Source organism: Grus americana, chromosome 1 (genome assembly GCF_028858705.1).
Source record: "Grus americana isolate bGruAme1 chromosome 1, bGruAme1.mat, whole genome shotgun sequence".
NCBI lineage: Eukaryota > Metazoa > Chordata > Aves > Gruiformes > Gruidae > Grus > Grus americana.
In genome coordinates, this window is record NC_072852.1 from 58,237,874 (window position 1) to 58,263,958 (window position 26,085).

A 26,085-nucleotide genomic window follows, 5' to 3' on the forward strand; every position below is an offset into this window, starting at 1 on the left:
TTTGACTTTGTTCTTGAGAATTTGGAAAATGAAATGCAAACTTCCTCTGTCATGCCGGACACAAATGTTTACAACACATCCCTTTTCTCGTCATCTCTTTCCCCTCTGCCAGTTACAGAACATCTTTATAGTCTCTCTGTGTTTCTCTCCTGGGAGCAGAGGGCTTGACTGGTTTGTGTGGAGTGGGACTGCTGGGAATATGGGAAAGGGACGCAGCACATGGCCCAAGTGTGCTTGGTCCTGCTCTCAAAGGAGAGGTTGGAAGGTGGGGAACATCCCTTCTCCTCCTCTCCCTCCCCCTTTCTCTCTTTTTCTGTTCTCCTTCCAAAAAAGGGACTGGATGTTGGATGTTGACCTATCACAGTGTGGGTCAGTCCACACACACACAAAAAAAAAAAAAAAAAAAAAGGAGGAGGATGGGGGGAGGAGGGCTGTGTGAGTACAGCGAGACAACAGAAATTAATAGAGCAGAAAAAAACTCTGGAAAGAAGAGTGCACGGTTCAGGGTAAAAGGGTTTTATTGTTGATTCCGAGTTTTTAAATGGGTGCATGGGAAGGGGAAGCTGCTCTCTCTTTGGATGACTGTGTATGGATTAGCAAAATGGATGGGGGGCTGTGTAAGCAGGAAGTGGAAAAGATTTTTGTGGTATTCTTGGAGTTTAATTTCTTTAAAACGAGAAAAGAAGTTGCATGGCCTTGTTGAAGGTTAAATTGTGTGTATGGTATGCTCTTCTGTGTATGTAGGCGTCGGATCATCTCTTGAATATGGCTTAGTGGGTGTGTACCTTGCCCTGCGGTTTGGTCCTCCTAGGTGCCTGACTCCTCTGCCTTCTGCTTCTGAGGCTAATGGTCTTCCTGCTCCACTCGTGCTGCCACTACTTGTTTTATGTCCCAGTGACACTTTTGTCTTGTTTCACTGACTGCACTGACAGCCGTTTTGAAAATTGTGACCAGGCAAAATCTCTCCAGTGTTCAGACTGCTTACACCTCTGGAGAAATAACATTGTGAAGAACTGCGTTTGGATCTGAAGTTGTTGTGCAGAGAGAGAAGTTGTGCATTAAGCTGATAAGCGCAGCAACTGTAGATTCGATCACAGCATGTTTTTGCAAATCTTGTCAAATGCCAGTCTTCTAGCTGAGGGTGTTATTGCTCATGCGTATTTGGAGTTACGTATGGGTGCATGTGTATGAAGTGCGTGCTGTGGGGTTACTTTCACTGACTTGAGATTAAGAAAGCTTTGCCCAGCATGAATAATAAAATGTAAATAAGTTGCACTAGTAGAAATTACATGCCGGGTCACATACTTAACTGACAGCTTGTTTTGGGAATGCTACTGGAGAGCTTAAAAATGCACTGTTGGGATCTTTTCATGTCTCATATAGCTAACTAAACTAGATGCCACCCCAGAGAGCAAAGGCAATTTAAGAGGTAATAAATTTAAAAGCATTTGATTTTTCTTTTATTGCTATCACCGATTTGAGCTACACCAGTGGCTCTGTTACTGTATGATGTTACATCGCTTTTGTCCTGACTCTCTTCCTCCTCCTTTTCCTATTTTTTTGCCAGATCAGCTGATGATGCCACGCTTTTGGGGGGTTGAAAAGATCTTAAATCAATTATGAATTTGCAATATATACCTAGCACAATGGAAAGAGCTGATCCCAGTTGGCAATTCTCGGTATTCTTATAATTAAAATAATCTAAAATAAATCTTGAACCATTTTGTCATGTATTCTTGTACACCTTGTACAAGGGGCATTCTGAAAACCATAAAGCTCCTGCTTTTATTAATGTAAAGCTCTGGTTTCTGTCCTTAATAGGTGCAGAAAATTCAGACTTTAAATCACCTACCACATGGCAGTTCTGCATTGTTCTTTTTGGGTTCAGACTAAGGATAATTTAATAGAGAAAATCTTGGAGGAATAAGAAGTTAAGAGGGGAGTGGAACATGGTTTTGTGGTATCTTAACAGAGACAAAATTGAGCATGGTGGATATTTGAAATTACAGTAAGTGTGGTGTAGGTTTTAAGGTGGAGCAATTTCTTGCCTGGTAGCTGTGCAGGAGAACCTCGCAGCCAGGTCATGCATGTTTTGTTGGATCGTATCTTGTACAGCAGAAGGAGGCTTAGCTGTTAAGACTCTTTCATGGGATAACTTTGTGTGTCATTCTTTGCTCTCTCAGCAGTTTAGAAATGAAATACTTTTAGCCTCGGAGGAGATGATCTATTTTAAAACGACAGATTGCGTTTGCAGATGGCAGAGAACGGCTTCAGAGTCATGTCATTTTGGGGTTCCTTTCCTACCGACATCAGGGCAAAGCGAGCATGCTGTAACCAGCAGCACAACGGAGCAGGTCTTGCTCAGAGCAGGCAGCCTGCTCCTCCTTTACTAGGCTCTGTTATTTGCATGTATGTTCAGAAGTACCCCTAGGAACTGAAGGACCAAGCTTGAATGTTTCTTCCCTCCTCTTACATTGCTTTTGTTGCATCAGAAATGGGGGTTACGTATTTATGTTTACCTTTATGTAGAAATAGCTCCTCCTCGGTGGTAACATTTTCCATGCCTTTACGCAAGCCAAAAGTGAAGTTTTTTGTTTTCACTTGTGCCACATCCCTTCTGTTTATGTTCTGAGTTTATTTTCAGTGGAAGAAGCTGCCATGTTAATGTTGGAGACAGAAGGCCTCTGTTTCCAAAAGATACAGGAATGGCAAAATCTGCTCCTGATCGAGAATTACTGTGCTGCTGTTTTTCTGTGGATGCAGGCCCTGCAGACACATCCCCAGTAGCTTTACACTGGTGTGGTGTCTGTAATGGAACTGGTCCCCACGTGGGTTGTAGCCCCTTCGCTATCATAGAATCTCAGTAATGGCGTTTTGCGTCTCTAGGTTTTTATCAGGATAGTTATCTTGACATAAATAGCACATGCTTTGCTTTATTTCTTTTTTCCTCCTTGCATTGAGAGCAGACCCTAATACTCCTAAAGTGCTTTCAGAAGATCTGTTAGATAAGTTTAAGTTGGCACTAGGTTGGTGTTTAAGCTAATGCCCTAGCAGTACAAGGTCCTGTCTCGCTCTAATGTGCGTAACTTGTAATGGCATCTGGGTAGGAACACCTAACAACTCGTTGGGGATGGGAGTGTTATCTCTGCCTTCCATGTTCGGGGTTGTTGGGTGCAGACCTAAGGAGTGCCTGAAGCTCACGTAGCCCACATACAGGAATTGTACTATCAGATCCAAGTTTCCTGCGGCCATCCTGAAATACACCTAGGCTCCTATCCAAAAGCCCTGTGTGTTTACCCAGATGTATTTTCCTGCGTGCATGTTGCCAGTTTCCAAAGTTTGGTGGTTTTCCTGGCTGTATGTTCTCCTGGTCCTGCTTGGGACATGCTATATTGCAGGTTACCTCCGGGGGGAGCAAGATAGTCAGTTGGAGATGGGGAAAGCTTCAAGAGTGAAATCTAGAAGTGTTGAAATATTTTCCTTTGATATATTTAGGAGAGCCCTCCAGAGAGGGAGAATAAGTGTGCAAGTAACTTTACTCTCCCTTGAAATGGAAGCAGTGAGGTGGAGGTGAAAGAGATGGGCAGAGAAAACAGGATATGGCAGAAGAGTGAAGAACTCTTCAAAATTTATTATGTGTTGGGTTAGTCTGGTTTGTATTGCATTGGTAATTCAGGTTTCTAAATGCCCCTAATTTGCCATACGGTAATGTCAAGTGCCTTCCTCATGGTTTGGTACCTTGCAGTGCTGGGAACTGTACAGGCGGAGAACAAACAGATAGTTGTCCCAAGGAGCTTAAAATGCGCAAGAAACAACAGAGAAATACAGCCAATTGGGAGGAGCACATGGAAGAGAGATCACAGCCAGCAGCCTAACTGTTGTCAGGTTGTTGCACAGCTAGAGTAGCAAAGTGGGAGAATGGAGAAAATCAAGGTGAATATGGAACAGGTTTGTGGCTGTTGGAAAGCACCTTCTTCCCTGGGCATGAGAGGAAGCAGGAAGGTGTGTATTGTGGTACTGACATGGGCTGTGATGGAGGTAGGTGTTCAAGAAACAAGTATGAAAACACATTCACTGTGCCAGGTAAGAGGGAAGCTGCTTACACCAGGGTGGTGGATCTGTAGCTTGTCAGGGCAGTGTGTTTGCTGCGATGTGTTCCCAGGCACCGCCTTTGCTGGAAGCCTGTGCTGGGCTTGTGTCCTGTTGCACGGTGGGGAAGAGGCATCTCAGAAACAAGGCCTATTAAGATAGTTGCCGTAGCCTGCCCTTGTGTTGCTCTTTTTAACAAAGCAAAAGAGGAGCTAGCAAACTCTGAGCTGGTGGTAGTGAACGAGCTGAAATCCACTCAGCTGGTTAAGGCTCTAGTCATCTGTGGTATTATCTGTTTCTTAAATGTAGTACAGAATTGCTCGTACAGTTTCAGCATCTTGCATACAGTAGTCTTTCATAACAGCTTTGTGCACTGCTTATACCCATCACTAGCAATAGTGTATGGGACTTAGGAGATTAGAAGGGATGATTTGGAAGGTATATGTTAATTTTGCAGATTTGGGAGTACAGTGTTCCTTTGTGTTTCACTAGCAAGGAGAATGAACTGCGAGCTGATGCTTACAACCAATAAAAAGTATAAATCGATTAAGAAGTTGTCTTCAGGGGCAACTCTGAGGAACAGGGGGGTGCTCATGGGTGAGGTGGATTGGGGTAGGAGAAGAGAAGTGGAGCCTTGGTTAAGAAAGTTTATATATTTTCTCTCAGAACACAGTGCTGGAAAGAGCTATTAGTTTCAATGACTGTGTGAATTAAAGGGGATTAGGTGAAGAATGATGCATAATCATGTAATTAATGACAGTTGACATATAATCACAAGGGGGCAGTGTTAAGGTTACATATACTACTTGAACTTGTAAGTGTCCTTGCTCCTGAATATGTAACCCTTGACATGTCAAAATGCTTGTTGATTACTTTTTGTCATTTCAGCCTCTTTTAAAATGAGTGCAGAGAAGCAGAGGAATTCCCTTTCAGATCTTCAGTTCTGCTGACGTTACTGGCATTACATTTGGGTCTGTTTAATTGGTGCAGTTTGATTAGCTGGAGCATGGTGTTCCAGGTCCTGTCACTGGTGGTCTGCAGTAGAGATCCTTTACCCCATGAACTTTAGGAAGAGCTTAGCAGCTTCCTCTCTTGCATAGCTTCCAAAGTGTACTGGGATGTGCAGGATTGCAGCTGGCTGGACTTTATTTAGAGCTAGGTTAACCACAGGTGCATCTGCTCTGATTTCATTTTAGATGTGCCCTTTGTGAGCTTAGTGGAAGCACTCTCAGCACTGTAAGTGTGCAGTCGCTTCAGAAGTCACTTGGGTAGAAATCCCTTTCTTCTCAAAGCAATTGCTACCTTGTGACATCTCTATCCAGCCTTCATCTCTCCAAATTTTTAGATATAGTATAGATAATGTAGTGTGTGTGTGTGTGTGTATGCTTTGAAACTCAAAACATAACAGTTATATTTCCTGTGCTGATCAGGACTAGAAAGGAATTACCCTTCAGTACGTGCAGTTATGGAAAGCTGTAACTCAGAGCAGGGATATTTTGGGAAAAGAATGACTGGAAAAAATGAAGAAAAGCCAAGTTTGGTGATTATTTTGTAAACTAAACCATAAAGTTGTGCAGCTCCCTCTATAGTAAGATAATGCCGGCTTAAACAAATCTGGATATTTCCGAGGATTTGTATTTGTTCTCTTCCTCCTACACAAGAAAGCAGAAATGAGGTGGAATGTGGCATAAGTAACATCAGAGGGATGTGCATCGATAGTGCAAGTGTGTGTTTTGGAAAAGCATGTAGTAGAGGGGCCATTTGCACACCTTAGTGTGCATGTGGAAATTATTTACTCCTGGCCCTCTGCTTTTACTGGGTGCCTGTTCCTTGATTTGTGCTGTGGCTTCAGGTGAAGCAAGGCTAGAGCCATTCATCTGTGGATGTATGTTCTCTTTTGTGTTGTGCTGTGACCTGTCAGTAAATGACAGACGTGTCCTTCCCTGCTGCAGCTGTAAACTGTGGCGATGGATCGTTGGCCTTTCTAAAGCCCTTTCCATCTGCTGATCTTAAAGGCCTGTGTAAGAGCTACGTCTTGCACTTTTACAGAAAGGCCATCCCAAAAACTATTAGGAGGTTATCAGGAGGAGGCGATATAATGCCTTTCCCCTTGATAACCACGTCTTTGCTACAACTGCATCAGAAGCAGCTCTTCTGGTGGATAGAACCAATGGCTGCCTGCTTGTGATCGTGGCTTAAGTGGATTATCTTCCTCCGATTCAGAGGTCACATTAGAGCCTGCTTACAACCAAATTGAAAATAATAGCTCCGTTAGATCTTAGACCTTCAAAAATTTGTTCCATAGAAAGAAAATAGCTTTTCATCCAGAAAATGACCACAGATCATGCTGCTTTGAAATATTGCATATCCTTGTGTTCTGGGTGTGTTTTCATGGGTCAACTGGCTTTTAAAAGCCAGTCAGGTTAAATTCATGTCATGTAGAAAACAATGCTAAGTTAGTAGAATTAATGACAGGCTGGCTAAGTGTACCATGCCATACGATGTTTGGTAAAAGTATCACATTAGTGCTCTTCTTTCTGGTGAGGAGAGCTTTCAGCGCATATCCTTCCAATGAAGGTGCTTTGAACCGAGTGTGGTTTTCAGAATGGCGGTAGAAGAGGTGGGGATTGTTCACTGAAAGAATAAGGATGTTCTTTCCCCCTTGCTGTGCACTGACGCTTTGTGGTGCATGTTCTTGTTGCCTGCTGCTGCCTGTTCTGCTGCCTTCCACATGAAACTGTAAGACTAAGACTCTGGCTTTTCAGGACACAGCGGAATAGCCAGTGCTTTCGTGGAAAGTAGAGCTGTTAACTTAGGTGTGCCTGTCATCTCCCAGTATGGCATTTTAGATACTTCCTTCTGATCTCAGGTGAATGCTGTGTTCATCTTGTTCTTAAATATTTTTGTTGCAGAAGGATGGTGACAATGGTGGTAGCAGTGTTTCATGATCTTGGGGAGGCTGTATTGTGAGTGGTAGAGAGGTTCCTGGGTACCACATGATTTGTTGTGTCACGAGGGGTGGCAGCAGCAGACTTACCCAGGTCCTGTTTGTAAAGCATGTGAGCAGCCCGGTGAAAGGCATGTGAGAGATGCAAAGTACTGTTACTGTTACGCTCCTGAGTCCTTTCAGCTGGATTCAATTGCTTTTTGGTTCTCTCCCTTAACAGATCTTGGCTCGTGGGCGGCTATTTAGCAATCCCAACTGGCATCTCACACCAAAAGGCACCATGATAGTGATGACTGATGTCACTGCAGCCCCCAGATTGGGGTCAACTGCCACCACTCCAGCTGTGGCTCCCAACTTCTCCTGGATGCCAGAGGATGGCAGCCCCACAGCTGTGGAGCAGCCAATATTCCTCATGACCACCGCTGCTCAGGCCATCTCAGGTTTCTTTGTATGGACAGCTTTGCTCATCACCTGCCATCAGGTAAAACCTTGTCACTCATACTTCTCATCCTTTTCTTTCCCCTACATGGTGGAATGTGTATGATTCCCTGGCATATCTCTGCCATATACAACTGTGTGATGGAGGGTTGCAGGCTCTGGAGTGGTACCAGGACCTCTTATTTGGGGTCTAATATATTATCTGTGCTGATGAAGGTGGTAACTTTTATATGAAGGCCTTTTCTGCCCAGGTTCAGACTATTTCCATAGTGTGAATGGAGAAGCAGCAAACTCTTTAAAACTAGCAGGTGTAAAACATTTGGCCATCTCGAGTGTTTGCAGAAAGGTGTGTTATCTCAAGCCATCCTTTCCCAGGTCTTGTAGCTGAATCTAGCCATTTTGTTATTGTGTCAGCTGTTAGCTAAATGATTGTGGTCATCTGTTGTTTGACATACCTCCTTTGATCTCCTGTGCCAGTGGATTCCACAGGCTGAACTCCGCTGCGGAAAGGAGTAGCAGGAAATGTTTTATTTTAATTTTTCTCCCCTCCCCTCTTTCTGGGGCAGGTGTCCTGGGAGCCAGAACAAGTCAAACCCTGCATCCTGTTCTGTACCTCTTTCATACGGTTGTCATGTGAACTAAAAAAACAGTGGGGAAACGCAAGCCCTGTTATTTATCAACCTGTGTTTTGTACCTGTTGGTCCGTAGATTCCAGAGTGATGACTAGGATCTAGAAAACTACAGCCTATTGATGAAATACAGGGGCTAGTGAAGTTCAAAAATGGATTAGTCACTGATGAATAAGAGTAATACCTGCAGTTTCACCAGCTTGGGTAACAATTACAAGTACTATGGATCCTCCTGTTTCAGAGCACAAATTGATTGCCTACTGAGGGTAGGAAGAAATCTTTCCTCTGCAGTATAGCATTGCACAGTTAGGCATTAATGCCCTTCTCTGAAGAAAGCAATGGAGGTCAGCGCCAGAGAGACACTGTTGATTGAAATGCGCTGTTGTCCTGTTACAAGGCAGCAGTTCTGTGCTTGTAGGCGCGTGGATCGCAGGGCTCTTGTGACATCCCAAGGGCAAAGCTTAGAGACATCTGAACTCCAGTGTCAGCTGTCCCTGTGCTGGGTGAGGTGTGTCACTGGGATTGTCACAAGGAAAAAATATCCCTAAGGTTTTTTAGTTTATTTTCAACCTGTTCTCCTCAGGAAATGAGGCTTTTGTGACCTCCTTGTGGGACAGGGAGAGGAAACAGAAGTATTCTGAGCCCTTCAGTCGATTTTGCCCAGATCTGGCCAAGAGGCAGTGAGAGAAGAGCAACAGACAGCTGGGGAGAGACAACCCCTTCTCCCTTATGAGGGAAAAGCAAGACCATCAGTGTATGCTTTGTTAGACCTTGGAGAAACTTCACAGCACTCCCAAATGCAGGGTGAAGCAGCCTGTGCCTCTTTGGGCAGCAAAATCGGTCAGTCATGAGGCACGTATGTAATAAACTAGCTGTTATTAATCCCAGCAGTCGGGGCAGCAGCTTGGTGAGGGTTGCAATACAGAGGCCTTGCCTTCAGAGAACATGCCCTCTGCTGGCTTCATGGCCGACAGAGCGTACCCGCAACTCTTGCCGAAGCTCTGGCCATTACAGGAGTGGTGCTCATCTTCAGGGTATGCTTGTGGTCAATACCTTTCCCAGGAGGTGGGTATTCTGTGAAAAAGCATCTTAGGTGTGGGATTTAATGACAGCTAACAAACTGAGCAGTGGGAGTGGGTAGGGTGCGGACATTGCAGTCCCCTCAGCCAGTGACTTAGGGGGATTGGCATGTGTGCAGACAGTCAGACCAAACAAGCAGTGTGGCTGCCTCGTTCCTTTGAGCACGGTGCATAAGCTTGGTGCTTGCTTGATGGCTGACACTTTGTGGCCGTGCCGTCACTGATGTGCAGAATGGTTCTTTTTGAGCAGATGGGCTGTGGCTTCTCAGCTCTTGGCAGTGCTGTGAAGAACTCTCTTAGGTTGTTTCAGGTGCAAGTCTTGAAAGCATCCAAAACAGCCAAGAGTGTGAGAGTGTTTACAATGAGTGTGTGCATAAGTGTATGCTCCTTCCCTCTTCAGTGAAAAGCAGCCTGCAGTATTGTGAATCTTAGGTACTTAAAACAGGATAGCAGGAATATGTGATTGATAATCAGGAGGAAAAGGGTATGAAGAAAAGAATACGGGCAAGGTGATGATAATGACAGTAAATTAATTGCCTATAAGAAACTAGATGAGAAATGCTTCCACTTTTCTTCCTTCTTCCCCCTCTCTGCAAACTAAGAGATGCTATATGGATGCCATCAGATAACTGATTTTTTTTTTTTAATGCTTATCACCTTGAGGCTGCGGGAGGCAATCAAGAGATGATTTACTGAGTTTGTTTTTCCTGGCCCAGTTGACTCTCCAGTTCCACTCTCTCCTCTCTACTCCATATACTGCTGATCCTAGTGTCTCCCCTCTCCATCCTCTCAGATCTACATGCATCTTCGCTGCTATAGCTGCCCAAATGAACAGCGCTACATTGTTCGGATCCTCTTCATTGTGCCCATTTACGCCTTTGACTCATGGCTCAGTCTCCTGTTCTTCACCAATGACCAGTACTATGTTTACTTTGGCACAGTGCGGGACTGCTATGAAGGTAAGGAGGGGTCAGACAGAAAATGGGGGAGGTGGGAAGTCTCTGACCTGAGAGAACTTTTGCTTCTGGTTGGGAACATGGAGAAAGCATCTGTCACCTACTGAGACAAAGTTTTATGGTGTGCCTGACTGGTTGACCATGGCTTGCTCACTGACTGAAAAAAAAAATCATTGAGTCATAGGATGATTTGGTTTGGGAGGGACCTTTAAAGCTCATCTAGTCCACCCCCCCCCCCCCCCCGCCATGGGCAGGGACATCTTTCACTAGGTCAGGTTGCTCAAAGCCTCGTCCAACCCGGCCTTCTCCCTTGCTGGCTTCTGAGCATGACAAGATGTGTGGAGCCTGCCCTCCGATGTTCTGTAGAGACAAAGCTTGTGATTTTCTTGGTTCCTTTGCTTTAGGAAGGTGTAAAGCCAAAAATCTGATTCTAACTGGATGTGTAAAGGGAGGTATAGGTTAGCTCCCGGTTCTTGGAACAACACTTACGTAGTGGCCAGACACTTGCTTTGTCCTGTTTTCCTGACACAGTTTGTTAGTGACATATTCTTGTGGTCCCATCCTGCGGCCACTTGTGTGATCATGCAGGGTAGCACAGCCACTGTGTGCTGGTGTTGGTGAGGTGTAAAGTGCTTTGGAGTCTTGCGGGAGACAGGGTGCTGTGTTCAGGATAAGTTACTGATTGCTTCGTTTTTGTTATCTGCTGCAGATTTTTGGTCACCTGCTGCAGATGATACCACCAGCATTTTATGTGAGGGAAATAGTTACTCTCCAGTAAATGCTATTTAAACTTCCCTTCTGATCTCATCCAGGAAGGAGCATTCTACCCATCCAGCAGGAGAAACTGCACTCTAGCAGTGTATTTTTGAGGACAGTTTATTACCATACCCTCATTAAATCATAACTTGCTGGTGCAGCTGTTTTTGGTGAGATCTGCATTGCAGAGAGGTGCCCCTGGCCATGTGAACAAGTTAATCAGCTGAAGGGACCAGCAGGCCCTCCTTCATCCATGACAACACTCTGGGATGCAGGAGCAGATGGCAAATGTGCGCACGTGATTCAGAAGGCGTCTTTGTTTGGGCCTGGGGTTTTTTTCTTCCCTCCTTCCCCTCCCTGCATGCGTGTGTAGGTCTATCAGGAAGCCTGCTGCTCTGCGAAACTCCTCTCCTAGCAACAGCCAGTATCCCTCTGCCTCTCTTGCTCAAGAAGTTTGCAAACATCTGAGCATCTGCTCAGGAGGCAGCCCATGCTCCAGAGTTCACCTCAGTATGTTGGGCTGTGCGAAAAGGCTACAGGTAGAGGTGAAAGCAGGTTCTCTCCCTCACTTTTTCTGGGGACCGCTTTGAGACAGTCTTTTTGTTCTCTGCCTTCCCTTGCTATCCACCTTATAATTTCATTTTTGGGAAGGTATTAGGCTGCAAAATGGGGAAAGGTCTGTTAGGGAACAGGGGGAAAAGACCCTGTTAATAAATTTTGAAAGCTGTCTTGAGCCATTTATGGGCTGTCTTGGACCATTTATGGGCTTCGTAGTATGCCTTAGGATGAACATATTTTGGTGTTGTTCTTTCAAGTGACTCTGCTTCTGTACAAACCTGGGTGTCAGTAACACTGACAAAAGTAGATTTTTTTGTTACATTGATATCATGAGCACCATCTGATGAATGTGGATCAGGAATGGGAGAAAAGTTCTTTTGCTGGTGTGGTGAGCTTTGATAGTGTCCTGGTTTCAGCTGGGACAGAGTTAATTTTCTTCCTAGCAGCTGGTATAGTGCTGTGTTTTGGATTTAGGATGAGAAGAATGTTGATAGCACACTGATGTTTTAGTTGTTTCCAAGCAGTCAAGGACTTTTCAGCTTCTCATACTGCCCTGCCAACGAGAAGGCGGGGGGTGCCCAAGAAGCTGGGAGGGGGCACAGCCAGGACAGCTGACCCAGACTGGCCAAAGGGATATTCTGTACCATATGATATCATGGTCAGTAAATAAATGGGGGGTGGGCCAGGAGGCGGTGCAGCTCAGGAACTAGCTCAGTGTTGGCTGCGGGTGGTGAGCAACTGTGCTGTGCATCACTTGTTTTGTATATTCTTTTATCATTATTATTCTCTTCCTTTTCTGTCATATTAAACTGTCTTTATTTCAGCCCATGAGTTTTACCTTTTTCTTTTCAATTCGCTCCCCCATCCCACTGGGAGGGGGGAGTGAGTGAACAGCTGCGTGGTTGTTTTAGCTGCCTGCTGGGTTAAACCAGGGCAGATAGTTAGCACTCATTTCTTTTGGGGGGGATTTTCTCCCTCCCTTTTTTTTCTTTTTTGTTTTCTTCTTCTGATGTTATCTCTTCCCTAGTGCTTGTGGAATGGGCAACTAGTATTGTAATGACCATATCAGAGGGCAGGGGTCACTGGAGGACAATAGGAAAAGCTCAACTTTTCTTCCTCTGGATGCTGGAAGCTGTCAGCTTAGTTGCAGGAAAATTGCAGGCAAAAGGGGTTACCACAGTTATTTAAGTTTTCCATGGTTGATGTTTTCTGTCCTAATTAAAGCTTTCACGAAATCATTGCTGTGTGAACATACCTAACTTTGTTCAATAACAAGGATTACAGATGGAATAACAATATCCCAATTACATACATAGAAGCAGGTATACCACTGGCTTTTATGTGCTGTAGCATTCTTGCCAGCTAGGCATGTCTACAAGCCATAAATATAATCTTTTGAGACTATGAGCATTTTGAGGAGGGTTGAGTACCTCTTTTCCAGGGTGTAGTTTGGATACTTGCAGAAGAATTAGAGTTGATGTCTGTCTCTGACTTTGAAAGTCCATCCACGTGGGAAAATTGACCTCAGGTCTAATAACTGGCTGCTTGGTGAGGTCATCTTAGCGCTGTACATTATTATGCTTTCGTTCTTATTTCAAAGTTCCTTGAGACTTCTGTTTCCATCCCAAGTTATTTTCTCTTTGTATTATGTCAGTGCTGGGGGCCAAAACCAGGATTTGGGTAGTTGACATTCCAGAGAATGTCCAGGTACAGATATGATCGAAAATAATGTTGAAAGAAGGGTCACCTGGTCTGTCACTTTGCCCCAAGGCTGTATGGCAAACATAGGAATACAGTCCTTGTAAAATCTCACAACTGTGGGGAGGGTCCAACAGTGATTACAAGTCAAGAGAGTGGCAGACAGGGCACGTACAGCCTTACTGCATGCACAATTAAGTGGGTTTGGAACCCGTGAAAAGGAAACATGGCTGTAGTTATGATGAGAGCCTTCCCCACAGTGTCTTCACCTCAGCTTGTATGTATCAGCAAAACTGAGCCTCGAGGAGAATTGAAATGGGGTAGAGTATTAGCGGTCAGTCTGAGAAGGCTCTTCCTCATCTGTACCAGGTTGCTGGGGAAGGCAGAAAAGAGGTGGCCCAAGGAGTGGCTATTTAGTACGCAAGAAATTTCAGCTTTCTGAAGAAATGAAGCACAGAGCCTGTTTTTTCAAAAATCTCCACCAGGCATGTGCATAGAGTTTCACTGACTGGTAAAACCCTCTGTTTCTCCAGCTCTTATGTTTATAGTCTGGTTACCTCGGAGAAAGAAACTGGGTTCATCACCTAAAAGGTTAAATACAGGAGATAAGATATGGTGGATGGATCAGAGATAACTTTTCCAAATTATTTAGTACCAGTGTAATGTCCTGGAATAATGCACAGAAACCCTGTAAAGAATGGCATCTTACAGATGCCAAGTAAAACAGAGACTGACCATGGCTTTAAATGGTCCTGTGACCCTTTTGGCATGAGTCATGGAACTGGCCTGGGACCTTGGCCAAACTCCAGTTCAGATGGTCTTGTGAGTGCTGAGGTAGGATGATAAATACAGTGAAAATAATCTGGAGTGCTTTGAAGGGAAAGATGCTGCATAAGCAGTCCCTGCTAATGTTTGGTCTGTTGCCTGTACTCTTGGTCTTTGCACCTGTTTTGAAGTTGGTTGTCATTTTACTCTGATGTCTTTGCAGCCTTTGTAATATACAACTTTCTCAGCCTCTGCTATGAGTACTTGGGAGGAGAGAGCTCCATCATGTCTGAGATCAGAGGGAAAACAATTGAGTGAGTATTTATTGTGCTTACAGCATGACGCTCTCCTCCTTCTGTGCCCATCTACCATGCCTCTCTTCCTGCCTTGAAAAACTGTGTCAGGTTGCAAATGTCTACTGGGACTGGGCAGCACGGATGGTGATGATTTACCAATACCCTGCTCTGAGACAGATCAGGCTGATCGCATCCTCTTAGGCAAGCTGGGCTGATTCACTGCTTTTCTGGACACCTGCTTACTCCTTCGTTTCTTTTCTTATTCCCTTCTCCTTTAAATCTTTTCTATCTTCAGTTGCTTGTGTGTGCTTCCTCTAGGATCTGTATTTCTCCCCATGCTACTCAGTTGGGAAAAAAAAAACCAACCAAAAATGATTGGAGTGTGGAGTGTGTTGTTTTAAACAAGTCTCTGAAAGAGGGTGTGGCTGTAACTGTAATCATGGTTGGAGAAAGCATCAGTTCTGCAACTTTGCTACAGAGAGGTAGACAAAGAGGGTAGGAATCTTGCACTCTAGCCCAAATCTTACTTCTGAACCCTGTCATCTTGTGCTGGCTCTTTCAGGTCCAGCTGTGTATATGGGACTTGCTGCCTGTGGGGAAAGACCTATTCAATTGGATTCCTGAGGTTCTGCAAACAGGTATGGGCTGGAGGAACTGTGCCATCCTCTAGAAATGAATGAAGCACGTGTGGGTGGTAATGGTGCCTTTTGCTGCTGAACAGCTGAGATGAGCATTCCTTTTGAGGGGATTTATAATATCATTTTGAGAGGCCTGCAGACTGCTGAAAAGAGGGGGTGTTTCAGAGTTGGTTTGTTTGCTTGTTTTGAATGATCATAACATTTTCTACTCAACCCCGCATCAGGAAGGCCTTAGCAAAAGACCAAATTTATCTCCTGGATCTGATGTTAGCCCTGGGAAGAAATTCTGATTTCCTCTTCCCTTTCTGGATTGCAGAGGTCCCAACTTTAAGAAATTGATGGCTGTGTTGTGTTGCAGACACCCCGCAGTTGTGTAACAGCCTCCTGAATTCCCAGTGCTGCTGTTGTGGTTTGGAGTTGAGGAGGGGGTGGAGGTTAAGCGTGACACAACGCTTTGCAGGAGGAACAGAGTATTGCTCATTGTGTGTGTCTGTGCTGAATTGGGTATGTCGAGGGGGAGGGAATGGGGGAGATCTAAACCTTGATACAGCCCTCGTCTGCTCAGCCCAGGTCAGTCACCTCTGGCTGCCATGAAACAGCAGGTGGGTTTCAAGGCTTTGCTCACTTGCTGAAATGAACACGTGAAGTTTCTCTGGAGACAGTGTGAAGCAGGTCTGGTTCTCTGAAAGGCCTCAGGTCACTGTAATTCTAGTCACCAGGTCTAGATACCTGCCGTGGCTTCTCCTCCACTTCATGCCCCATCTTCTGTGTTTGACCAATATGCAAGAACATCAAAGGTACAATGCAGCCTCATAGTAATATCCAGTGTTAATCTCTGCAGCGCGATTGGCCTTTTTCAAAGGATCACATATTTCTTTTCGCTGCTCTGTTTCTCTCTGTCACATATTCTTTCCTCATGGCTTTCGTGTTTTCTTCCCTGATACTTTATTTTCTAAGCTGCTCCCACTATGCTGCTTCACCTGTTTCTCTTGGGCTTCATTTATACACCCCGTGTTTGATCTGATGCGTTATCTGTTCTTTTTGCTCCTAATGTTAACTTTTACCTTTTAAATTCATCATAAGCAAACGTAACACCCATCAAGGTGAATGAGTGCTGGAGAAATAATTTCCCTTAGACCTCTTGTTTCTCGATGTCCCGCAGCCTCTGGCAGTTATGTCCACTTGGGTTGCACCTGGCTGTGCTTGGAATTTTTTCTTTTCACAACAATTGAAGACTAGAAGCACTGTTATGGTGCGGGATTCTGCCTGCTTCCACAAATCCTCAGCTCACTTGGTAACTCAGGCTTAGGTGGGTATTTTGCTTTTGCTTTGCTGCTATCTGGCAGCAATTCTTCTAGTCAGGCCTGTCCTTTGCAAACTGCTAACTCTGCTGTGGAAACTATGAGGGAGGTGTCTTGCAAAGGGATGCTTAAGTACTTCCGTCCTTCTTGGCTCAAGCTTAAATGTTGCCTTGGTGAGAAATCTTCGGCACCAAGATTCACTTTCTAGTACTTCTAGGATTGCTGAGGAAGACCTCTCAAGGCTAATTCCTGGGTAGGTTGGTGCAAAAGGGCAACAGTGCTGATCTGTGCAGTATTCACCATTGTGGTGATCAGGAAGAGGAATATGCTGGAAGAGCACCTTGCCCAGTTTATCCCGGCTCTCAGCATCTCCAGCACTCCTGTTGCCTCCCACTGCCACCTGTCCGTTTTCTGCTCTTTCCAGCCCCTTTCATCCTGAAGGAATCTGCATGTTATAACTGTTCCTTCTTTCTATCTTCACCCCTACCCCAGGCTGTTCTCAGGCAGGTGCCTGCTGGGGGTCAGTCAGTCTTCCTGTGTTGCCTGCGGCCCTCCAGCAGTCAGGTGGTGTGCTGGTGGCTGTGGTGTAAAATCTGGACAGCTTGTTTCCTTAAAGATGTCTTGGTCAAGATTCTTTCTCACAGATGGGTCACACACCATCCATGTGCTTCCTGTATGCTGTAGCGTCTTCTAGGGAAGCAACTAAAAATAGGACGTGGTGGTTTGGATTGCAGGGAAATGGTTAAAACATCCCCAGATTGGAAGGAGGGGAAGCTCCAAGGACGCAGTTGTTTACCAATTAGCTTGACCTTTTTCAGTTCACATATTTACAGTGACTCACTAACTGGCATGTGCTGGGGTTTTTAATCTCCTTGAAGTCTTATGACCACTAACAAATTGCATCGTATCCAAAGCAATTATTCCTGTTTGGTTTTCCCTTCTTTCCATACGCAGCCCTCCCCACATGTGCACAGGTCAGCACCTCCCCAAGCTCTTCCAGCCTTCTTCAGGGAGACATGAGTGATGTTTTTAGGGTCACAACCCTCCACTCTCCTAGGACCTTGAGGTTCAACGTCTCCAGAAACATGAAGAATGGGGTGGTTTTGAGAGAGGAATCGTCCCAATAGGAGCAGTGATTGATACTGGCAGAATGGATAGAGCTGATCCCAAGTGCCACAGAGCCTTCGGGGAGATGCAGTAAAGGTTGTGTGGGTGACAACAGAAGCTCTTAACTTCTATCTGGCAATGCACATTGCTGTGCATACAAAATGCCTTAATAAGGTGGCAGTTGTCAAAGTTCCTCCTCGGAGAGCTGGGTTCCCCTCCTATCCTGGGGACCTTCTTGCCTAGCTTTATGGCAGCTATGGATTGGGGTTTGCTTCCCTTCCCCAGTATCCCTTTGTTAAACTTGCTGTGTCCGTACCATAGCACAGGGTGGGATCATTTTGTTTGTCATGCTGTTACCGTGCATAAATGTGCTGCAGCAGTCTATGAGAAACAGCTCTGGAAGAGAGCAGCTAAGCAGCTTCTAGGAGCAACCTACAGAGAGATTTTTCTTCCCATTCAGGGCAAGTAGATAGCACACATACTTCTGAATCTTCTTTATCTCCTTTTAGGTGCTGCAGTCCTCAAGCACAATCGATTAGCAAGTGGCAGGGTCAGACTCCTTGTTGGGGCTGGACTGCGTTACCTTGCTGTGTTGTCCCAGTGGACGTTTCATCATGGTGCTGGTTTGGGAACTTGGCCTCTTGCACCTCCTGCCTCCTCATTCCTTGTCTCTCATTCTTGTAGGCTACCCTTCAGTTCTGTGTGGTGAAGCCCCTCATGGCGATCAGCACAGTCATCCTTCAGGCCTTCGGCAAGTACCAGGATGGTGACTTTGAGTAAGTTTGTCTAGTATCCAAGTCTCAGCTGCCCCTTCTCTGCCCAGCTGTGCTTATGGTCCTTGTGTGTGCTGGGCCATGGGAAAAGACAGGGAGACAACACGGGCTGAATATGCCTGTAAGAAAAGAGGGCGGGGGTAAGGCTGTTGGTTTCAGGTTTTTTTCTACCTCAGTTTGCAGGAGGGAATGGGACAGGGAGGCAGGAAGGAAATGGAGTCTTAGAACACCCCAGTGACAGCAACAAGGGGAAAAGATCATGCTGAAAATTCAAGCATTCATATATCTTCTCTTTTCAGTGTAACCAGTGGCTACCTCTATGTGACGATCATCTACAACATCTCCGTCAGCCTGGCACTGTACGCCCTTTTCCTTTTCTACTTTGCCACACGTGACCTGCTCAGTCCCTATAGCCCAGTCCTCAAGTTCTTCATGGTGAAGTCTGTCATATTCCTGTCCTTCTGGCAAGGTGAGCTGCTTTTCCCTTCCCTTGGTAGGCACAAAGCTCTCTGTAGGGGCTCAGGCACTAGAGTTGATAGAGCAGATGCTGATTAATGGCCAGAATGTCTTTTTGTATTATTATTATTATATTTGTTTTACAGTCCTTCATTGCTTTTCTCTGGGAAACCTGTTTTGCTCATTTTCATCTTTGTTTCTATGCTTCTGAATCCTCACTATCCCTGTGCATGTGCACATATCTGCCTGGCAAAATCAGCTGTTTGGATGAAGAGTCCTTTGCATTCCTGGAACAATCATAAAGCACAAACTGCCAACATTTTATCTGCATGCTGCCATTTTATTGATTAAAGTGGTACATCAAAAAAGATTTTTAGGACTTTTTTTTTTTTTTTTAGTGCTCCATAAATAAAATTTTAATGGTATGTCTGTGATTCATGCGAAGCAGCAAGCTGGCTGAATGCAGTGTGTGCTGCCACAGAATTACCACCAAGTGGAAGGACATTCAGAATACGTACACATGATGCAGAGGCACATTCAGAAAGCTGAAATTCCACCTAAGCTTAGTGCTTCTTACTAATTGGCTCTAAGCATTTCCCTGTTCAACGCCCTACTTAGGTTTACTGAGTTGCACTTCAAAGACTAATTGAGTAGGAACTAAGGTGGAATTTAGGCTGTTGGAGTGTGGCCCATCCTCCCTGTCGACAGACAAACTAATAAGCTGTCTAGGTTATCATCTTGAGCCATCTGGTCACACGCTTTCTGCCTTCTCTGGAATTCTTCAGCCACCTGGCTATGGACAGGGAGAAACATCTTTCTAGCAATGGTGTGTCAAAACCACTTTATGCTTAAATGAAAAGCTCTGTTACTTTAATTTTTGCTCTAGCTAGTGGAAGCACTGAGATCACAGAAGTGCTCACAGAAATATCTGACTGCTTCTTACCCTTTTGGACTTGATTCTAGTTCCACAGACTGTGCGTCAGTTGAGACTAGAAGAGGGTCAGTGTTTGAACATTCTTTGCTTAAACGTATTTGTCTCATTTATTCCTCCTTTCTCTGTTGTACAGATGAGCGTAGATGGGAGTATCTAGCGGGCTCTGTTTGTAGCTCCTGTGTTAAATGGGTTTGCATCTAGCATATGCAGCACAGACAGTTATTTCCATTCCTTACAGTTAGTATGCGATCATGTTTTCTGCACATTTACATGAGCTTGTTGCTTTGTTTAGGGATGCTGTTAGCCATTTTGGAAAAGTGTGGCGCCATCCCCAAAATCCACTCTGCCAGTGTGTCTGTGGGTGAAGGCACAGTAGCTGCTGGATATCAGGACTTCATCATTTGCGTGGAGATGTTCTTTGCAGCCATCGCCCTGCGCCATGCCTTCACGTACAAGGTGTATGTGGACAAGAGACTTGATGCCCAAGGTAGGAAATATGCCAGCGCATATGGCATGTCTATTTGGTAGCGAGACTGGGTGGAGACTGGTCCCTTTGGCAGCCCGCACACTGATATGACTCCCAACCTGAATGCTTGGAAAACATCACATCCCCTCCTCTGTGGTGTCTGAACAGATTCATTGTGCAATGGCTCCTCAGGGCAGAAACCTTGCCTGAATTGCATCGTTCCCTTTTCAGTTCCCCAGTATGCCACCCACGACAGCTTGTTGCAGACCTGAGGACTGCAAGAAGTTGCATCCTTTTGGTAGAGTGGGTTTGTCCTCCTTCCTGTCTCCCCAAAGGGGAACTCCACTGCTCCAGATTGTGCAACAGACTGAAGGCAGGAGGGACAGGGCCTGAAACAGGCTCTGTTTTGAATCTGGCTCAGGAAGATGAGGCTGTGCTTTGGCAATATGTTTGACTCGGAGGAGGAGGATCTTTTCGTAATGACTTTGTGAGGGCTGGGCTGCTAGAAGTCTTATTCTGGGGAAGAGGAGGGTGGATGTTATCTCTGGGAAAGGGGGTTCTTGTGCCCAGTGTATGCAAGTACAGTCAATGTTCTCCAAATAAAGGGGTTCCTTCCTGCCGGGGGGAGTCTGTGCTGAGGTGCAGGAAGACAGCAGCCCTTGGGCAGTGATCATGTAGTTGATCCCTCCATCCCAGCCAGCCCAGAGGTTTTGGAAGGACAGTGGCCGCAGCTGGGGGAGATGAGATCTGTGGGTGATGAAAGGGTAACCTGCTGGCCAGTACAGTGGGGGATGTTTTGGTGGTGGGTCTTGTTCAGTTCTTGTTATTTCCCCTCTCTCTCTTTTTCTTTCTTTCTCTGTCTGTCCTCTTCTTTTTATCTCTCCCTTGCTTTGGCCACTGGTCCCTGATGCAGCTGTTCCATCATATGGGCCATACGGTAGGTACAGCATGCTCTGTGTGTTTGTTGGTTTTTAACTGTGATGTTGTTCTGTCCTGATTCCCAGCCTGCCTACTGCCTGCTCTGTCCCTTGTTCCCCCTTCCTTGTAGGTCTGTAACTCAACTGCTTCACGCAGCTGCTTTAGGGTTGTCTGGATTCTAAGTTGTAAAACAGCCCCGTGGGCAGTGGCATAACACCGAGCTTTAGAGCGTTTCTGTCAGTACTGTGTGAACCTCTCTCCAAAGAGTTGCACAGGCTTTCAAGTGAGCCAGTTTGCTCTCTCACCCCAGCATCCCTTCACTTTCATAATTGCCACAGATGATCAGCATGCTTTGGTTGTTTGGGGAGCTCATCCCCAGGACTGAGCGGAGCCAGAAGCCCACACTGGAAATGGGACCTAGAAGCCGTGAGAAATGGCAGCTCCTAGAAGGGCACACAGCCTTCCTCTGTGTTCAGCGCTTGGGTGGGACAATCTCCAACTGTTGCTTCCTTCACAGTATCACTGTGATGCCCTCCACCCATGGGGTGGTTCTGTCTCTAATACTGCCTGTTCCCCTCCTTTCCCTCCTTTGTGCTGCTTTCCACTTTTATGATCTCTTTCCTGCGGGCACATCGATACTGCCTATCAGTCTAGTTTCCAGTGAGTGAGAATGGCAAATGCCACTTCTCCTATATTTTTAGAATTTCCGTAGTTTTTGTCTTCTGAAACCCTTTACAGGAGCGCCTCCCTGCCTTACTGTCTTTGCACGCCCAAGCCAGCACAGGTAGTGTGTAGTGGAGGTTGTGGCTGTGGGTATGTCCCATTCTCATGGCATGTCTCCCATTTGGTGCTGCAGTGGATTCACTTGGCTAGCAGTGGCTGGATTTAGGAGCACTACTGGTAAAACTTGACACCATTTGCGTGGCATTTCCTCAGCAGCTGCTTAAGGAAGTTTGTAAAGTAACTTCTGCAGGATCTAGGAGTGCATGTTCCCTGATCTCCTTACCTTCGCGTTAAGGGGTGTGGGGGAAGGCAGCAGTATTCTTCACTTGTCCCTCCCCATCTTGCACCAACAGGTCGCTGTGCTCCCATGAAGAGCATCTCCAGCAGCCTGAAGGAGACCATGAACCCCCACGACATTGTCCAAGATGCGATCCACAACTTCTCCCCAGCCTACCAGCAGTACACCCAGCAGTCAACGCTGGAGCATGGTCCACCCTGGCGCAACGGCAGTCACGTTATCTCGCGCTCCCACAGCTGCTCGGGTGCCCGCGACAACGAGAAGACCCTCTTGCTGAGCTCTGATGATGAATTCTAGGAGGGGAAACTGCCAACACAGGCTGTCATTTTCCTTCTTTTGTTGTTTTTTATTTTTTTAATTTATTGAAGCAGAAACACGCAAGTCATATCACTCCCTAGAGAGTGCAGATTGCAGAAGTGGGCACTTCTCATTAGCTTTTGTGGGTACGGACACAATGAGCAGTGTGGAGGTGGGGGGATGGCCAGGACTCCATTCTCAAGCCCATTCTTTACAGCAGCAATTGACTGGAATTAATTGAAGAAAAGCTCCAGGGTTTGGGGCTCTGGCCTCCCACACCTGCCCAGCTTGGTGTGGAGCATGACTGGCCAGAGCCTGGAGTTGCGGCCAAAAATTATTTTGTTTTTTTTTCCAACTGGACAAGTCGACTGCTTTGAATTCCTCTTCCCGAATGGTTGATGTAGGCACAGTTTTCTCCCCTAGCTCCCTGGTACTAACATCTCTGTGATTCTTGGGAAATGGGATTAGGACGCAGCGATAAGCATTCCTGAGGACCAAACCAGAGACTGGTCTCTCTATAGCTATTGCCCTGAATGCTTAGTAAGGAATATCTGCCCCAGCCTCCTAAGCGCCTGGTTGTGCAGTCCTGTACTTGAGTGAGGGGAAAAGGCCAGGACTTTCTTCCTGTTCCTCCGCTCCCTGCATCCCCCCTGCTCCCCATCAAAGCTGATGCTTGTTGAAGCTCAGCAGGGACAGAATTTCTGTCTCACAAGGGCAGGACTGTCTAATCACCAGGTGTCCAAGCTTCCCATCTCCCCTGCATTCCTGTGGCAAGAAGCCTCCCTGGAGCATCTGTCTCCTGCTAACAAGACTGAGAACTGGCCGTGATAGGTGGTGAAAGTTTGTAAAGCTCTGACCCTTTCATCCCTCCTTGGGAAAGGAAGATATGTAGACACTAAAATGTTTTTTCTTCTCGTTTCCTGTCCCCCACTGACACAGCTGCCCCTCTTAAAGGTGCGGATTGCACCAGGTAGCTGCCAGGACAGGTCCTGGTCTCTCGCAGGTAGCTCGCCCCATGCTTGTCATGTCTGGCTTCCCATGACAGCTGCGCAAGTTTTGCCCTTAGGGTGGAGTATTCAGGAAGGGATGTTGCACACTCCTCCTTTGCTTTTTATCTCCATAGCTGTTCTGGGGCCAAACTGGAGCAAACTTGAAACCTGGCTGCTTAAAACTGTCCCTCTTAGTTTCCCAGGCAGCAGTTGCTGCTGCACATTTCACAGACCCTGAGGCAACTGCAATGCTATCAAGGGTGGAGTCAGCATCCACAGGAGTGGGAAAAGAAGCTTCCCCTTGCTTTTGTTGGGTTTTGGATTGGCCCCTAGGTATTTAGTGGAGCCAGAATAAAAATTATTCCTCTGTAGATCTGTCCAGGGACCAGGAAATGCCTCTCTGCTTGCTTAAAATTGTCTAGGGGAGGAGTGGGGAGCACCCTCAGGTGCCACAGATGAGATGCCCCTACCCCCAAGCAGGAAGCAAAACGGAGCGGTTGGAGCAAGCTGCTGTGTTCTTCACTGTAGTTTCTCTCTTCCTCTCCTGCTTGATGCCTACCCTGCCATCAGCGGACCTGCGCCTTTCCAGATTGCCCCTCCTTGCTCTGCTAGGAGAAGTGAGGTCTGGTTTACTGCCTGGAGTTTACCTTTCCTCTTGTACCCTAATCTCTGTGCTTGCTCATTCACTTTCTCAGAAGCGACTGTGAGTGAAGAGCACCTCATTTCCTCAGCACCCCTGCCACAAGCGTGTGGTCAGGAGTGGAGGGGAAAAGAGCTTGAAGAGAGGCGGCTTTGCTCCCTGCTGTGAGGATAAGAGAGGGGAAGGCTTAAGGATGGTGTCTCTGTCTGCCCTTGCGTGTCTGGGGGGACAGTGAAGCAGGTGGGAGCAACGCTGCTGACTCTTGAGGGAGCTGGAGGTAGGGTCAGTGGATCCAGCAGCTTCTCTGCTGCTGGATTTCCCCATTTGCACGCATCCTGTGATGCCGTGCAGTTAGTTACTGCTTTTCCTAAATCTTTTGCTGCTTAATTGGACATGCAAATGCTATGTGCCAGGCTTTGTGTGGGCTTGGTGTAAAAGTTGTAAAAGCTTCCCTTTTCCTCATACTGTAAGCCGCCTGGAAAGCAGGGCTGAAGATTGAATGGGCTTTCCTTCCATCTTCCATGGCTTTGATTGATAGACCTTTAGTGTGAGGTATTTATGTTAAACTCCCTGTCTCTCTTGGGAAGGTGGGGCATGGGACATGATCCCTTCCTCCTCCTTCCTTGCATTTGCAGGCCTTGATGATGTCCCAGTGTCACTTGATTGGTGACTCTCCCCAATCTTTGTTGCATTGGGTGGCCAAGACCTGAAATCTCTGGGCTCGCCCTGTTGAAGATGATCCAGGCTTGGGAAAGCATTTTTTTAAAAAATTATTTTGAAATATATGCTGCATATATATGCTGTGCAGAGGATCTGGATATTCTCGAAGCTTCCTGTATGTAGTGGTTTAAAGTATAACCCTTTTGCACTAGCTGCCTTTGGAGAAGCCTGATGAAGAACTAGCGCCCAAACAACAGCCAGCTGCCATGTGTTATAATTTTATATTTATATATATATTTTTAACACCACACAAAATCATCTCTGAGCTTCCTGCTCTCCCTAAACAGGTAAGTGCCAGAGCAAGGACTGGCTCTGAAGCTGCTCTGGCTTGGAGAAACACATTATCTTATAAGACCCAGAGCTTGAGACCGAGGAGGCCAGGGCATGGCCGTGGTCTTGCAGGTCTGCTTGTGATGGCCCAGGGCCCCAACAAACATATTGGTTCCAGGAGTAGGCCCTTGGAGCTGCTCTCCCTCACCTGCTTCCCCTCTCCTTCCTTCCTTCCTTCCTTCCTTTTTGTTTACCATGTAACATACCCATGGGATTTGTTTATTATTTTTCCATATAGAGTAGTTCTTTGTATATAAACAACTGAAAAAAAAATGTATGATAAATAAGACAGAGTCACCTAGTTTTGTACCTATCGTGTTTAACTGATGTGAGCTCAGCGACAAGCCGCTCTCTATTTTGGTCTTTGTGATGTTATACTCTGCAGAAATGAGCAAATATGATGACAAATAAAAATATAGAGATAATATAGATTGTACTTAAGCTGCCTCTGTGTGGTGCTGTGTGGGTGACTTCTCCAAACTGATTTTGAGTTGTGGCTTGTTGCAGAGGCCAAAGCTTAGTGGGTCAGTGTGTCTTGTCTGCCTTGTCCTTTTCTCGAGAGGAAAGCTTCATGCTGTCTGCGTAGGCAGGAGCTGATGAGAAGCAGTGCTACAGCAGCCTGGGGCAGAGACATCACTGATGGCCCAGGGCAGGAGCAAAACCCATTTGCCAAAAACCTGGAGTAGAGATGAGTCCTGATCTTGCAAAACGCCTGTGGGATAAAGGGGACTGCTTTCTCTGATAGGGCCACAGCAAACAGCAGCTCAGGGCTTTTTTTCCAGGAGCAGCAGTGGGCATGGGGCAGTTTGGAGTGGTGAGAGGGAGCATGAATGTAAAACCCAGAACCACCATGCGAGCGCTGCAAGCTGCTGGGAGGCTGAGACCTGGCCTGCCTAGGCATCAGGGTAACATGCTCTTTGCTTCCACCTCAGCTCCAAGGAAGGGTGGCTTTTTCCCCAGGGGGAGGAGGTTGGGCTTCACCTCTGGGTAAGGCACCTGCTATGCTTCCTTCCCCTTCTTTTGCCACCCATGGGCATGAGCTCCCTGCTTTCCTCCTCTCTGTTCTTGAGTCAGGCAGTGAGGTCACTCAGCAGGGAAGTTTTTGGGTAGAGCTGCCCTGATTGCACCTGCCTCTCCTCCCACAGCAGGTCCCAGGGCAACCTGGAGGGAATATTTCTAGTGAAAAATATTATCTTTCCCAGGAAAAATTGATTCAGCACAGCTGAACTGCTCCTGAGAGCAAGTGCTGTGTGTGGGGGGTGATGTTCAGCATTAAGCTTGCTT

The 26,085-nt window shown here is 46.2% G+C and overlaps 1 protein-coding gene across 2 annotated transcripts; it reads left to right on the plus strand.

Moving 5' to 3' along the window:
• The first annotated feature begins 332 nt into the window (after positions 1-332).
• TMEM184B (transmembrane protein 184B) lies at positions 333-25,237 on the plus strand. Of its 2 annotated transcripts, XM_054821986.1 has the most exons (10): positions 333-506; positions 7,257-7,517; positions 9,976-10,141; positions 14,139-14,229; positions 14,774-14,849; positions 17,942-18,033; positions 18,330-18,499; positions 19,713-19,907; positions 20,800-20,823; positions 21,881-25,237. In XM_054821986.1, exons 1-10 carry the CDS (start codon positions 348-350, stop codon positions 22,120-22,122), a joined length of 1,476 nt encoding a protein of 491 aa, XP_054677961.1. In that variant the 5' UTR covers positions 333-347; the 3' UTR covers positions 22,123-25,237. The 2 variants fall into 2 exon arrangements, with proteins under 2 accessions (XP_054677961.1, XP_054677970.1); XM_054821995.1 differs by lacking the exon at positions 20,800-20,823 and having other exon boundaries at positions 485-506.
• Positions 25,238-26,085: the final 848 nt, after the last annotated feature.